Source organism: Convolutriloba macropyga, chromosome 11 (assembly GCF_964194025.1).
Source record: "Convolutriloba macropyga chromosome 11, txConMacr16.3, whole genome shotgun sequence".
In the NCBI taxonomy this organism is placed as follows: domain Eukaryota; kingdom Metazoa; phylum Xenacoelomorpha; order Acoela; family Convolutidae; genus Convolutriloba; species Convolutriloba macropyga.
The window spans coordinates 45,904,247-45,920,271 of record NC_134478.1 but is presented as its reverse complement, the minus strand read 5'-3'; the positions used below and the strand labels follow the sequence as shown (position 1 = coordinate 45,920,271).

Here is a 16,025-nt window from a genome sequence, read left to right as displayed (position 1 = left end):
TAACCTCGAAAGGAATTAGGGGCTTATTGCAACCTGCCTTGGCGATAAGCTAGAAAAATTGGCGCAACTTTTACCTCACTTCAAAAGTAAAAGACTGTTTCGAGTGCTGCAAAATCTGCAACAGCAAAATCGAGAAATCAAAGGCAAATCGAGAAATCAAAGTAAAAACAGTGCATGGAAAGAGTTGTTGGAGAACAATTAAACAATAAATCATTCCATCGCGAGCAAAAATTCGTAAAACAACCAAGTCAACAAAACCTAATTCGCAAGAGCCAAATAGAGGATTGTAACCTCATATAGTCGACACAAAGATCTTGTCGGCGACATAAAAAATAGAATGAAGGCCGATCACTATCACAGCTTTTAATAAAGAGAAGAGGAGGGAAAAGAAAAATCTGCGCTTTTTGCAGAATCGTTTGCCATCAGAACCTTCTTTGGACACTTACATCTTTTTGCATCTATTTCCAATTTTCGCATAAATTTTTTATGTCACTGTCTTTTCTTGGATCTGTTGTTTTTTCGGCGTAGGAACCTTTTGGCATCTGCATGTTTTGATCATTGGTTCCCTTCAATTTCGGTCAATTTCTTTTTCAATCTGCACTTTTTTTGGACAATGAAGTTTTAAGAGACCAAATTCTTCGGTCATTGACCTCCGCGGTCTGTCCTCTTAACCATGCTACTCCACAGCTCTTGAACATGCTCTTTAGAGGCTTCGTAAACATGCATTTTTGTCTTTCGTCAAACACGGTCCCTTATAAACTATCATGCATTTAGCATGTAGGATAGTATTGCTGAGAAACGAACAGTACCAACATAAACTTAAATTAAAACTAGAGCTCAGCGTAGAATTAATGTCTTGAATCGTAAAACGCCAAAATCAGATAAGGTTGATAAAAGTTACACCTCTCTACATGATGACATCTCTTAATTGTAGCACAAGACTTTTGATATTGTTTGCACCCATTTAGTGGGGAGAAACGATATGCTCAACTGGATTTATTCTTCAGTCAATTGTGTCCGATAGATAGATTTGAGGTAATAAGATAGGAGTGGTTTCATTATACAGCCCAGCGAGCGTAAAATAGTTTAATAAGAATTTCACAAATTTCGGCATTTTCGGGAAATTTTGGAAATATTGGTTTACCTCATCAATTTTCCAAAAAACTTGTAGAAATGGTTCTATTTGCTAAAAAAAACAAAAAATGTTTACTATAAAGTTATCGGTGTCAATTTTTTAAGAGATCCCAAAAGGCAATTTAACTATTTGGTTCGTCACTTTATTTGAAAGTTTTGTCGATTTTTCAAAATTAATTTTAGAATTTTTTACACAGCAATTGGAGTCAGACAAATTACATTGCTTCGTCAAACAACCTCTTTTCATATAAAAAAATATTGTTCGCAACAATTGGTCTCATTTTCGAGTCAGTACAATTACCACTTTTAAAATTAGGAACCGTACAAAAAAAATGTTTAAGAAATTTCAAACAAATTATAATCCAAATAATTTCAATTCAGCGAGTTATTGTTATCTTGGGATGTAGATGCCGGTAAGAAATCAGGTACTGAAAAGAGTCGAGTTCGGAAGGAAAAACTTATTTTGTTCACTCCAAATTTCAGGTTGGCCGTGGACTTCGCAAACATCACTGCTGCGGCCTGACTTCCATTCAGGTTTTGCTTAAAAAACAAAAAGATAGCAAGTATAAGCAAAAGAAAGATTATTTGGAAGGAAACGGTTAAGGTGTCACAAAAAGAGTAACATTTTATAGGAACCTGCCGCTTTTGAAAAACATGAATGAGCTGCACAATTGCCTGTTTTTAACTTTGTGTTTTCAATTGTTCGGTCAGTAAGAATTTTATCCCAAAATTTTTGGATCATTTTTTTTTCAAATTACTTGTTGTCGAGACTGCGATGATCGTCGAATGCGGACAAAAATTTTTCGAATAGCAGTCGATAGCTAACCATAACTTCTACATCATTATGCGTCAGCAATCAACAAAAAAGATTAGATTTTGGTTTCTCTTTAATTGAAATGAAGCTTTAATTTTTCCGTTCGCAAAAATTTTCATGGAGAGTGTATATATGCTGCTTTTGTAACTCAGCTACTTTCCAATAGTAACATTTTCGCTGTAACAACAGTAAACATTTTACTTAGAAATAAAGTTAACCGAATTTAATTTTTTTTCAGTGCAGAACAGGACCAATAGGCATTGATTGGAAGTTAATGTAGGTAGGATTCTTCGTCGACTACCAATACGCTGTTTGATGGAAAATCTTATTAAGAAAATTTTATGGAAAACGGAAAAGCTTGCTAATTTAACTTTTAACAACGAAGGCTTTCCAATCGTATCATTATCCTTAGTTACATAACTACTCAGATTAAAAAATAATGCTCAAAATGGATAACTTTTTGAGAGAACATTTGCTTTTGATTTTTTTCCAAACATGTAAATTTAAGATATAATCAAAGGGAAGCAGGCTTGAAAAATTCTTTCATCTGCTTTTTACCGCACAAATGCTACACTTGATTTGAAAATTTTGATATAGCGGAAATAGATTTGCGGATTTACAGAAGCGCGCGCAACCTAGCATAGTGGTACAAAAAGGCCACTTCAAAGAAATTAACCACTTTGCATCGCCTGTTTTTGCTCAGAATACCTTCAGATGATTTACTAATGGAACTAATGACCAGTCAAAACATTTATTTAAATCTCCCTGTCCATAATGACGTTTTGTATCCAATCAAGAACAAACTGTTAAGCAAAGTTAGTTAGCTTAGCAAAAGAATGGCTCAATATTTACTCAAACAAATCAGATCAGAAAGGAACTGTTTCTCTTTCAACCTCAATAGCAAAAATTTAAAAAACAAAATGAAATAGCAGTGACATCTTTCAAAATTTATTAATTATTTCAACGAGGAGATTGATAGGATTATTACAAGTTCCACTTGTACAGACCCCTTCTTCCGTTAGCGTCCAATTTTGAGAAAAACGAAAAAAGGGATAGATTTCAAGAAACCGCAAGCAAAAACTAGGTCGAATACTTTGTGATCAACATTATCATATTCCTATTGTTGATGGGTCTCATAGGAAGGGGGGGTGGGGGGTGCGATGGAAAAAGAAACAGACCTCCTGATCAACAAAAAGCGGGCATATATGATACAGCAGTAAACATTATAAGGCATCTTGTCTCACATTTTGGAAACAGTTTTGATGCCCAGAATTTGGAAGACTTGCTCCATGATGAGCGCGGTGCATTCGCATAGAACCAGCCTATGCATGTGAATAACAGTTTCACCCGTCTCTTTCTTTTTCTCAATACAATAGCAGTTATCGTAAAACTCGGAGAATGTCGTACAAAGTTGGTATAAATAATCGCACAGGTAATGTATGTGCAAGTCAACGAGCGTTTTGTTGACCACATCGGCGAATAGAATTAACATTTTGCCCAATTTTCGTTCGTGTTTGTCCGAAAACTGAAGAGTGTTCTCTTCAGCGTACTTTTGTACGGCCTCAACCGAGACATTCGCCTTTCGTCTAATCGACCTAATTCGGGTTAGAGCATAGAGAAGGTAAACAGCGGTGTTTCCCTTGTCGTCAAGCATTCTGTCAAACGAAAAGACATAGTCATGGACATAGTTATGGCTCAAGTCCGCATACTTTATGCAACCATAAGCCACTGCTTCTTGTGCACTTTTAAGTTCTTCAGACGTTAACTCCTTATCTCGACCCTTTTCGAGGAGGGTATCCATGGCCCGTTTCAATCCCTCGTCTAAAAGATCCATCAATTTGATCGTATATCCGGATCGACTTTTGAATTTCTTTTTATCCTCTCCCAGGACCACGCCAAAACCTACATGTTGAAGTCTCATTTGGAACGGATCGTACCAACCTGCAACTTGAGCTGCGGCGAAAAACGTGTTAAAATGCAACGATTGTCCCGAATCCACAACATAAACTATCCACTCGGCGTTCTCTATTTTGATTCGCTGACGAACGGCTGCCAAATCCGACGTATCATATGTATAACCACCGTCGGATTTCACGACTGTTAAAGGCACTTCAACTCCAGGAACAAAGAAGAGAATTCGGCCCTCATCTTCAATTAGTAAATTCGCCCGTTTCAGCTCTTCAACAGTTTCGTTCATCAATTCCTGGTAAAAGCTCTCGCCTCTAGGAATTATGGATACATCTAGCCTTGCGTAGATCTTCTCAAAATCTTGCCTGGATACTTCGCAAATCATCTGCCATGCTTTATAAACTGGTGGGTCATACTTTTGTAGCTTAACTACTAGTACATAGGCACGTTTTTTGAACTCTTCTTCTTCATCGAACCGTTTCTTTGCCTCTCTAAAAATGAAAATAACTTTCCAAATTATAGAAAATCAATTGACCAATTTTACCAGTATTTCAAGTCATCTCATAACTCAACTGAACAAAATCTATTCCGAATAATTCCAAACTAACAAAAAGCAATATAACAATTCATTACCCGCTTTGACCAATCATATAAATTCCTCTACTTCAATAACGTTTCTCATGTCAAAGCATTTCTATATTTTCATAAGTTTGAAATTTTTTACTGGGATCTTAGACGAAATGGACCTTTAGTGCTTTCTAGAAAAAAAACAATGATCTTTTGTTTGGTTTGCAATATTTGTCAAGATGTAATATTAACCATGCGGTTATGTTAATTCACTTGGTTCAGATTTTAAAAAAAACTTTTCAAAATAAACTTCGAATGAAATAGCAAGGAATCGGAAGTTGACACATCCGTCAGCTACATTAAAAGCCGACCAACCTGTAAAATGTCTGAAGGTCTTTCAAAGGCGGAGATACGGTCAAGTAGTCTGGGAATTTATCCTCCAAATGAGCAATCAACATTCCAAACTGGGTTCCCCAATCACCCAGGTGGTTCAACCTCAACACATCATGTCCGACCCATTCCAGTAACCGCGATATACTTTCCCCAATAATGGTCGACCTCAAGTGACCAACGTGCATTTCTTTGGCAATATTAGGCGATGAAAAATCAACAATAACTCGCTTTCCTTCAACAATCGGAGGCTTCACTTTTTGGTTCGAAACTACACTTTTCACAAAGACGTCAAGGACATTTGATTTTACGTTGATATTGATGTATCCAGGTCCTGCAATTTCTAATGATTCAACAACGTCGTTTTGAGGCACATGTTTTATAACTGTTTGGGCAATTAATCTAGGGTTCAAATTTTTACCCAATTTTTTAAACTCGCCCACTAATGACAAAGCATCGCTGCAATTGAAGTCTGCAAATTTATCTGATGACGTAACTTTGGCCTCGAAATTAAGTAACTCCGGAAATGATGTTCGAAAAGCAGTAGTGACCAGACATGTCAATTTTTCTGATATGCTTAAATTAGTTTCAGTTTCAACGCTCCGTTCCAGGTGCTTTTTGCGATAATTCAGTTTGTCGTTTTCGGTTTGTAGGTCCGCTAATTCTTTAGAAGGATTCGTGATCACACCTCGTTCAAGGTCATCAACTTCCGATCGGAGGGCTTCAAGTTCGGCTTCTAGCTTCCGCCAATATTGGTCAGAACTTGACCCAGCCATCATCTGAATCTGAAGAAATAATATTTATTCTCTGATGAGAAAAAACCGGATTGAATTAGATAATTTAGTTGAGCAAATTACGCAATTTAGTTAAGTAAATTACGTTTTATGCTCAGAAATGGTGCCAATATAGATAGAAATATAAGCAGTCACAAAAAGTAAACGTTGCTTTCAATACTGCAGATTCGAGAAAGCAATTTATTACCCAAATACCGCTCATCAGCTTTCAAAGCGTGCTTTCAATTTTCAAAATTGAGATTTTACCGATAAACTTGCCAAAATATAAATATTGAACAGAGTACCAAACAGATAGCTTTTTTGAACAATTTTATGCGATATAAAATTTTATGAACTATGCTACAATTTAGTGCGAACTTCGATCAAAAGATACGCAGCAAAAGCTAACGATAGTTTATTCGAAAATCTATTGATTCGAGAAACGCACCTATCACCAGAATGCAGCAACAAAGACATCGCACATCGAACACAATTCATTATTTGTATAATTTACTGCTAAAATTACTATTCTGGCACATCTACTTGCTCCTCGTACAAAATCGCACTCCAATTTTCATAGCGTATCACGACAGCGCAAATTGAAAAGTAATTATATTTTATTTTAAAAAACATAACAATAACAGTTCCGAAAAATATCAAAGGCTCTGACTAAGCAAAGCGAAAACAACTCGATTAACAGAAAATTGATAGCCCAAAACATGTCTTGGCTAGTAGATAATTTCTTGATATGCCAACCAACTAATAGCTTTAGAAACAAGACGGCCCATGCGTAGCATAGAATTTTTCAACACGCGTCTCAAGTTTGTCAAAAGTTTTCTTTCTTCTTGGAGGTAAAACTCTCTTGACAATCAGTTTTGCAAAGCTCAATTCGAAGCAATTCTTAGGACCAAACTTGATTAAAACGAAAACTGAAAAAACTAACAAACCTAATTTCGATACGGCTTTAACATATATTAAACAACATGCATTGTCAATTATTCTGTAACTTAAAACAGCTCCTCTGTTTAAGGTGACCAAGAGCAGTCGGTCGCAAAAAATTATCTTAAAGAAACAAGAAGTTCACGTTAGAAGAAGCAAACAAATTATCGATTTTCTCTCTATTTACAAACGCCCTGATGAACTATTTTACAACTGATGAACTATTTGCCAATCAGTAAGATTAACATCCAGTTCCCATTTCTCAAAAACTCTCACCGAATATCAGGAAATCAAAACTTATAGAGTTGTTAATTATGTCAAGTTTTGTCTATCAGAAACACTCTGTTTAAAGTTATTCTAATATTATTTGCCCTATATTCGGACCATTTCTAATTATGAAACATTTAGCTCAAACAAAGAAAATTTCTATACAATTTTTACGTGACAAATCAGAATAGCATGAAATTGAAGGTTTCTTAAACTTTTTTTCAAATAAACTACTGAAGTTTTTTGTATTCTATTTGCCTCACGAAGGTAGATTCGATTATGTACTTTCAAGATGAAATAAACGTTTAGTCAATAGGAAGTACGTTTCAAAGTCAACGAGGCATAAAATGAAAGACAGTTGCAGTGTTGACAAAAATCATATTCTTAGTTTTTGACTCAAATGACTGATTTTTTCCACTTCCCGTTAAAATGTAGCAAGAAAATGTAGCATGAAAAAAACATAACCTTTGTCTTTATGACGATAGCTTATAGATACCATATCAAACAAGAACGAAAGCTATTTTAATCTACATTGGTTCTGACTCCTGGCAATCTTTTGCTACATAAAAACTTAAAAAGCTGAAAATGGACTAAAACTTTGTAGTTCCGACCCACTTACGGGGGGAGAAACAATATACTCAAATGGGTTTTTTTGTTCAGTCGATTTTGGCCAATCAATATATTCATTGTAGAGTTGAAATTGGTATCATTGAAAAGCCCGTAGAGCGTATAATATCGAAAAAAAAAAGATTTTTTTCTTTTTCACGACGGAGTTCTCGAGGTTTAAAGTTTTTTGAAAAGTAGACAGAATTCTACTTCTAGACAGAAGTAGACAGATACCATATCAAATAAGTACGAAAACTATTTTAATCTACACTGGTTCTGACTCCTGGCAATCTTTTGCTACATAAAAACTTAAAAAGCTGAAAATAGACTAAAACTTTGTAGTTCCGACCCACTTACGGGGGGAGAAACAATATACTCAAATGGGTTTTTTTGTTCAGTCGATTTTGGCCGATCAATATATTCATTGTAGAGTAAAAATTGGTATCATTGAAAAGCCCGTCCAGCGTATAATATCGAAAAAAAAGATTTTTTTTCTTTTTCACGACGGAGTTATCGAGGTTTAAAGTTTTTGAAAAGTAGACAGAATTCCGTTGTTTTTATTCACATTTTCCAAACTTGTTGACCACTTTTTCTCCAGCTTTGCCTATATTTATTGAAATTGTTAACAACAATGTTTTTAGTTTTACTTTTAAGGATAGAAGGGACTTTACGATTGGTTTTATCCGAGTCTTTTGGTTAACATTTTTGCCAAATTTCGGCTTTTAATCAAAAATGGCCCCGAATACGCTCGTTGATACCGTTTTGTTTACATGTACCGGAAGTACACACCTAAGATCTGCTGTCATAATCTTTGAAAACTACGAAAAAGGCTCCGTGAACGTTTTTTCCTATGGAAGTCTTCTGAAATTAAAATTTCGCTGGCTTTTCCAAATAATTATTTTTGTTGGAAGTTCTCAAAAATCAGGGCTAGGTTTGGACAGCTCTTGGATTCTTATAATCTTCGATTTATTCGTGTTATTTTACGGCGCGGTTGTTTTCAAAATACTTTTGCATTTGTTATTTTGATGTTGATCAATGACGAGAATGATTCCAAATCACTGCTTAAATAACGAACGATCCTATTTACTATATATTTTAACACGCAATTTCTTAAATTTTGTGCTTTTGCATATTTGTCTATATTTGAGGTTGTAGTTTGTTACCTTTTTCAAACTGTCACATTAAGCACAGCTCCAATTGTCGTTGAAGGACTACGCAAAACATTTTTAAAAATTTCGGTGAACAGCTTATAGCTCTAACGGCTGCGAAACCGTTCTAGCAAAATTTATTAAAAGTTTTTTTTTGTTTTTGGCTCTAATTATTGTTTTTTGCAGTGGTACGGTTTAAAATTGACATTTAAAAGCCTTAAACGCTTCTGTGGATGTTTGAATGATTCTATTTATTGATTTCAGTTTATAGCAATCGGTTTTAATAGCATTAAAATAATTTTTTGAAAATTATTTCGTGTCTCACATTTTTTATTCTTATAGTCGTCGACAAAAAACTTAATCTCTTGATTGACAAGGCTCATCAATTTTCTTTTGCCCTAAACATAATGTCACTGTTGGGTATATTTTGACGTCTTTAGAGCTGAGAAATGTGTATTTACAAGAATTCCCTGCGTTTTCCATACTGGTCAATATTTGTGGTTCTTTCTGTTGTCTTCTTCACAAAGAACATTTACGAAGAAGACCCATTCAAAGTCAAAGGAGAACAAAGCAAAAAAATTCAATCCCTTGTCAAATTGAAATATTCAACGGTTTTTAATGTCTTAATGGTTTCAACACTGTGGTTTCGATAAACTGATTGTGAAATTCCTGTGTGATTTTTTGCTGTCTTGTGATTCATCTCACTAACGACAAGCATAACTGTCTTCCTGGGAAGTTGCAGGTTAATCTGCTTTTGTTTCAATTTGAAAGCTTATGATTTGTTTGAATTTTTTGAAGATATTTTTCAATATTTGCTTTGAAAATATCAGTGGATTTTTGAGCTTTGTCACTTATTTATCAACTTTTGTCAATTTCTGTCTTTGTCAATTTTGTAGCTTGGTCTAGGTGACGAAGGGTCGCATCCTCTTTCTAGTGAACCAATATCCAATCCTTCTAATTGCTTAAATTTAAAAGAATGGTTGCCTGGCTTTAGCACTAACCATTTTCATAAGTGCGATGTTTTGAAATTTGACATTTCTGAATTTTTTAATTTCTTGCGACACTATCACACTAAAAGTGTGGCCCAATTCGCTTTGAAAAATGTGCAATTGAAGATATTTAAAGTTTCCCAAGAATAGCCTAATGTTTAAACGGTTGCGCTACCGCTTCCTTGTTGAATTTAACTGGTTTTCTTTTTTCGTTTTTTTTGCAGTTCTTTTTGTAGTCGTTTGACAAATTATCGACAATGAGAGGTCTCAAATGCCTCCTATAAAGGGGTATAAAGAGGCATAAACTAAACTTACCAATGAGCCGACTTGATACGTATTGGTTTTAATCAATTCGAAATTGGTTGTTTTCAAAAATACAAACGTATTTTTGAACTTGGCCTTTTGCTTTTCTTTGTCGACCTGTTACCAAGTCTCATTATTGACGGGTCTCATCTTATCTAATGAAGTACAGTTTAATTTGTTTTGTTCGGGTTTAATCTGATTCCGTTTTTTGTTGTTTTTTTAATATAGACATCAAGTTTTGGTCTATTATTTTTTGATATTAATTGTTTTTTATCTTTGTCTTGTCCAGTACTCTCATAAATGGCAAGTCTCATCGGCCCTCTAATCCAGCAGGTAAACAATAAAATGAAAACGTGGATGAACGGGGTCGGAACATTATGTGCTAGTGCGCATTACCGAGCCACCTGGTTCGACTTGGTTGATAACTTCCAAATTATCGGCGCGTATAGTTCGGTTAATCGCTAATTCCACTGTCGGTCAATACCTCGTGCGCCAATAACAAGAGATTGCATAACAACAAACCGTCAATCTTCATCAGTAACTCGTTTTTTTCAGGTTAACTTCTGTTCATTAGAGCCTAGGTTAATTTTAATGCAAAGCCAAAATAAGCCGCGACCATTGATGACAAGATTGAAAAAAAAACACACATTCACTATAAGTGCTTCCAACTTCGCTACATAGCAATTAAACATTGCTATATAAATAAACATGATTTTAAACACTGAGTAGAAAATTAGGTCACGGACTGCTTACAAAAGTGCGTCTTCAATTCGTCAAACAGTAAGGCACAGGAGGAATTATCTTCCCATCCGCACAAAATAGTGTAACAAACTTTACGAATTGCTTCGTTTTCTCTATTATACACGCAGACAAGACGACATTGCAAAATGTCATTTGGTTACAAATTTTAAATCCTTTGCTTGAAAAGATAATCAAAAAGATAAGACATAGTATATTTCAATCAAAAACACCAAAAAAGCGAAGAACATAACATTAATATCAACAATTGTTCCCTACAAAGTAACGGTAATTGCTCGCTAAAATTTCACTTTGAGTCAGTGGTAATTTTAATTCCCAATTAGAAATCTCGGAAGAGAGAGAAATATTAAGAATCACCACCATAGTCTCAGAAAACAAAGGCGATGATTCTCTGATGTACAACATCAAAAGACCAAAAACAAAGAAAAAATGCATATGTTAAAGTATATCCACGTCCTGATGTAAGTTTATTGAAAATGACAGATAAATTTAACAGATCAGACAACAGTAATCTAACAAAAGCATAACAATCAGCCTCATTTTCGAAGCGTCATCTTTGTCAGCCTTAAACATCTATAAATCTTGGTGTCATTCATTCATACTTATCCAACATATTTCAATTCTTCCACAAAAAAAAAGTTTTTTCACGGCCACACAGGAGTTAGTTTGAATCGTATTTCAGTCAAAAACAGATCATAAGCATGTGTTTTTAATCTATTGCAGCCCGTGTACATTATCTTCTTCCTGTTTCAATTCCTCTTGAATGGAAGACAGTTTCATCTTCAAAGCATCAATTCCGTTCTTCACAATATTCTCGGGTGACAGTGCTCCGCAAGACTCGACGTTGTAGTAAAATTTGTTCGCTTTCCCGGCAGGATTGTACTCTCCTTGGGCTGATTCATGGTCCTCAGAGAGGGAAGTGTGTTCGCTGAAATTAACAGAAAAACACTGATCTCAAAAACTCGGCACATTTTTCGAACTTAAGAGTTCAAGCTTTAATTGAAAGTTTGAGCACATCCCTCACGTTGACAAAAAAATCTTGGGGGGTGTGGGTTAGAGAAGATGCTCATATCTTTGGTCGGAATGTTTTGAATTAGCTTCCAAGGATATAAATGGAATTTTTCGCTTCAAAAGATTGTTGAATATGCTGAAAATGTCAATACATGATTTACAATCTTGAGAACAAGCAAATTGCAATATCCAGACAGTTCAGTCGAGACCATATTCAAGGTTTCTAATAAGCTGCAAATTCTGATCGTTGTATGAGTTCATGTTTTGCATTTTTGGTAACAAAAATTTTCTGTTTATATAAAGTCGATCAATCATCAATAGTCTTCTAGATTAACCTTTTTTTCAGTAAGTATTAAACAATTTTTTTCGAATTATTAATTGTAATGGCTTAGCAAAAAATACCTTTTTGGCCACTCAGTTGGCTTCGGATATGTTGTATGCCTCAAAGTGTTATCTGGATCGTATTCGAATGATACCGCAGTCGTTGCCATCCACTTGGCATGCTCCTTCGCAAATCCTTTCCTGGCGAACGCCTTCAGTTTAAGCTCTTGACCTTTACGCAACTTCACAATTAGTATGTCTTGATCTCGGTGATAAGATGAAGTATCATTTTCTGTGCGCCTCGAGGTCACAGGAACAACCTAAGAACATTTGAATACCTCGTAAAAATGCTCCCGAGTTTTCGAACCAATTAACTCAATGTCTACACGCATACTAATATCAAGAGGTATGAGTATTTGATAACTCGGTATTATCCTGAGTTTAAAATCCGGACCCTTTCCGTGTGTGCCTTAAAATTTGAACATTCAAACAAGCAGACTAACGACGGATAAATTGCTCTCGAACGACAGGCGGGGCAATCTAATTCAGAAAGTGCTGGAGCCCAGAACATTTTTTATGGGTGCAAAAAATCCCGACCAAGGAGGGGTTCGAAACCTTACCTCCAGGTAAGGTTTCCTCTGATATTTTAAATTTAGCAAAAATCTGCATTCGTCTTAAGATTTATGCTACGGAAGGGAACTTAATGGACTGAAGCATTAGCCATTTTGCTACCCGCCCATTGCAATCTAGTCCATTTTGCTTTAGCAACAGACTTAAATTCCCAAATAAGCGCAACTTAGGTCACGCAAAAATCAAGAAGTCAAGCGGGGAAAAGGTCATTTGAAAAGTAAGATCACAAATAAGCCTAGAACGGCCAAGCAAAAATTTTGTAAAACAAACGGAGCCAGAATTCTATCCCAAACAACCAATCAAAAAACCACGAACGTAGAAGAAAGCCAAAATGAAAATAACTGAGCTCACACTCTATTATTCATAAATTAGTTGAACAAAAAAGAACCCATCGAGCAAAAATAGAATTTGCGGATCTTTTCAACAATTGCCCCCCCCCCTTGGTACCTAGTAGAGAATCGCCACCCCTTTCAAGCTATACTTTACAATATTAGTTGGCCTACAGTTTAGATAACCGAATATCAGTTTAAGCGCAATTGCGGACCGCTGTTCACGGCCATGCCTCTTACGCACTGTGGGATGTAATCCGGAAATCGTGGGTCGGTTATCGCGGCGAAGCGCGCCCACCGACTCGCCAGTCGGAAATTCTTTTTGCTTTGTATTCCAATTCGGCTAATTGCCCTAGCATGGCGCATTTTATCCAGTTTAACACAGTATGAGCATACACGGAAAGTTATTACTCGTCTCTGATTGGTTAATAAATCACTCGCTTAAATTCTATTCAAGAATAGCCCCCCCCCCCCCCTTTTGCAAAAAGCGGGGCAATTGTTGAAAAGATCCGAATTTGCGAACCAAAAGTAAACGTTATTGAAGCGGATGGCATACTTTTCGGATCCAATAAACACCATTTGACTGAAAAAAAAATAAAACGTAGTGTAGGAAGAGAAAAATTGCACTGACATCAAAGCAAGAAAATGAAAAAAAGACAATTACATAGTAAGAAAATCCAGAAAAATAACAAACAGAACATTCCCCCAAGATAACACGGCGAAAACTTCTGAAATATATTTTCTGGTAATGTTGAAAAATAGACAAAAATGTTAATATTAACTGAAACTGACAAGCTTGAGAAAGGTTACCGGGCTTAAGATTACCAGATAGCCACTCTCGAAAATCTGATCTAAGAAAATGAATCAAATTTTCGGGAAAACGATTTGAGAAATCAATTTTTTTTGGACGAAAAATGCTATTATTTAAAAAATATATATAAAAGAACATTGGTTTTGGCTTCACAGTACCTCCAACACTTCACTGATGGTTCCCTTCCGTAGCATAAATCTTAAGACGAATGCAGATTTTTGCTAAATTTAAAATATCAGAGGAAAAAGACCAAGGACACAAATTGAAACTTCAAATCGAAAAAATTATTTGAAACCAAAGTCTGATCCTAAAAATCGTTCAGAAAGTAATTACCATTCAGTTTTTATAATTGATTCCATCAGACGCTAGGAACTGAAATATTAAATCAAACAATCATAAACCAAACAAAATCGAAAAAGCCTACAATCTTGAATAAACCAACGCATAAAGGCGCCGAGAAAACACCTAAAATTGTCCTGAAATTCGCATAAATATTTGCTCGAAACAAAAATGTTCTAGCATCAAAGCAACAGGAAGTAACCAAAACAGGAAAAAAATATTTTTTCATCAATTGCGGAGGGTTAGATATTACTGCAGATACGATTAAAACGTATTCGGTCAAGAAAATTCAAAACAACAAGAACAAAAATTAGCCAAATGGGCTAAAAACGGTTAGCTCTATGCACTTTCCTGTCGAAAAAAAACTATTCAACGTTAAGAAGTCATTCATTCAACTGAGCACGTGAATGAAAAATTCTTTCGCTCAGCAAAAATCGGCTCAAACGACAATTTTACTAACTTTCGCTTTCAGTTCAAACGGCAAATTTACTAACTTTCGCTTTTACTAACTTCCGCCTGAACACATTATTCGAGTCGAAAAAAGACGCTCTTGGTTACAATAATTGCTTCAAACTTCGTTCAAGAGCAATTAGAAAACTAGTTCTGTATATAGATATAGTTTTCAATTTTGATAGCCGCTGTCTATTTGCAAGTAAAGGTAGTGCTGCAACTCACTTTTGGATTTTTCGATACGAGGTCTTTTGTGGTAACGGAGCGAGTATAGTCATCATTGCACTGTACATGGAGTTCAAATTCAACAGAACATTCAGGGCAAAACTCCTCGCATATACAATCTCGTGAGTACTCCATTCTATCAATAACATCGTCACAGGTCAATGGAATCAACCCAAGTCTATGAGCAATAAATTCATCGTGCAACACCGACCTGTAAAAATAGAAAACACCAGAATTACACCAGAGTAAATCTATTTTCAGTACAAATTCATTTTAAAGTAAAAAATTTCAGTAAAAATTGCAACACAATTAAGCAAGATGAGCTGAAACCTACGTGTTTGCTTCGAGTTGCAGCCAATCGATTGCCATCGTTGGAACCTCTGCAATAAAAACTCTTCGTAAACTGTTAGCAACGCTTAAATCAGTGTCTTCGAGAACGAATTTGACATTCTCAGCCGTCAATTCTGTCATTGTCAATTTTGGCTGATTTGCGTATGGCATAGTGGAAACTGAAAAAAAACAATAGTCACGCCGAATTTTTGTTCTTTTTTTATAGTTAAACTATCAATGATCATATGTTTATCAAGATCATAATATTTATGATCTTTTAGGTGGCGCAAAATAAAGGGAAAAAAAGTTAAACTATCAATTAACAGAAAACCTCTCCCAAAACTGGGTATTTTGTCAGCTCTTTTTAATCTACATAAATGACCTCCCCACTGTTGCAAGTGAAAGTGAATGCTTCGAATATGCCGATGACTACAAACTGTTAAGCACAACTCATGAACTCCTAGAAAGTGACCTAATAAGTTTACATAACTGGTGTGTCGCAAACAAAATGAATCTCCATGATGACAAATGTAGTCTGATACACTTCAAAAAACAATCATTGGTCAAAATGAACGAAGTCGCTGTCAAACCTGTTAAAGTACAAAAAGACCTTGGTGTCCTAATCTCGAACGACCTCTCCTGGAAAGAAAACTGTAGTCTGCGTCGAACTAAATCTCTGAAATTATTGTGGTTCCACAAGCGTAACATTTCTTTCAAGTCAACGACTAAAGCCAAACTAAACGCATATACAGGATACGTGGTACCCGTCATATCGTACGCATGTGAGGTCTGGTACCCCACCAAAACAGACTTGTCAAACATCGAAAGAATACAGAAAAGTGCAACACAGTGGATTCTAAACAACACAATTCCCTATACAGAAAGACTCGAAGAACTCAACTTACTGCCACTCTCAATGTACTTCGAACTCCAGAGTTTCCTACTGTTCTGCGCCATCACTGACCACAAGTATGACATAAAA

At 35.6% G+C, this 16,025-nt stretch overlaps 2 protein-coding genes across 2 annotated transcripts; both read right to left on the bottom strand.

Moving 5' to 3' along the window:
• Nucleotides 1–2,685: 2,685 nt before the first annotated feature.
• On the bottom strand, nt 2,686–5,897 carry LOC142349895 (arginine--tRNA ligase, cytoplasmic-like). Its single transcript, XM_075401741.1, has 2 exons — nt 4,799–5,897; nt 2,686–4,347 (listed from the first exon to the last, which is right to left on the bottom strand). The coding sequence occupies exons 1-2, from the start codon at nt 5,590–5,592 to the stop codon at nt 3,189–3,191; spliced, it is 1,953 nt and encodes a 650-aa protein (XP_075257856.1). The 5' UTR covers nt 5,593–5,897; the 3' UTR covers nt 2,686–3,188.
• A 4,873-nt stretch (nt 5,898–10,770) lies between these two features.
• LOC142349764 (DNA-directed RNA polymerase II subunit RPB3-like) lies at nt 10,771–15,248 on the bottom strand. The gene is made up of 4 exons (XM_075401525.1): nt 15,048–15,248; nt 14,714–14,924; nt 12,011–12,249; nt 10,771–11,525 (listed from the first exon to the last, which is right to left on the bottom strand). Exons 1-4 carry the CDS (start codon nt 15,212–15,214, stop codon nt 11,312–11,314), a joined length of 831 nt encoding a protein of 276 aa, XP_075257640.1. The 5' UTR covers nt 15,215–15,248; the 3' UTR covers nt 10,771–11,311.
• Nucleotides 15,249–16,025: the final 777 nt, after the last annotated feature.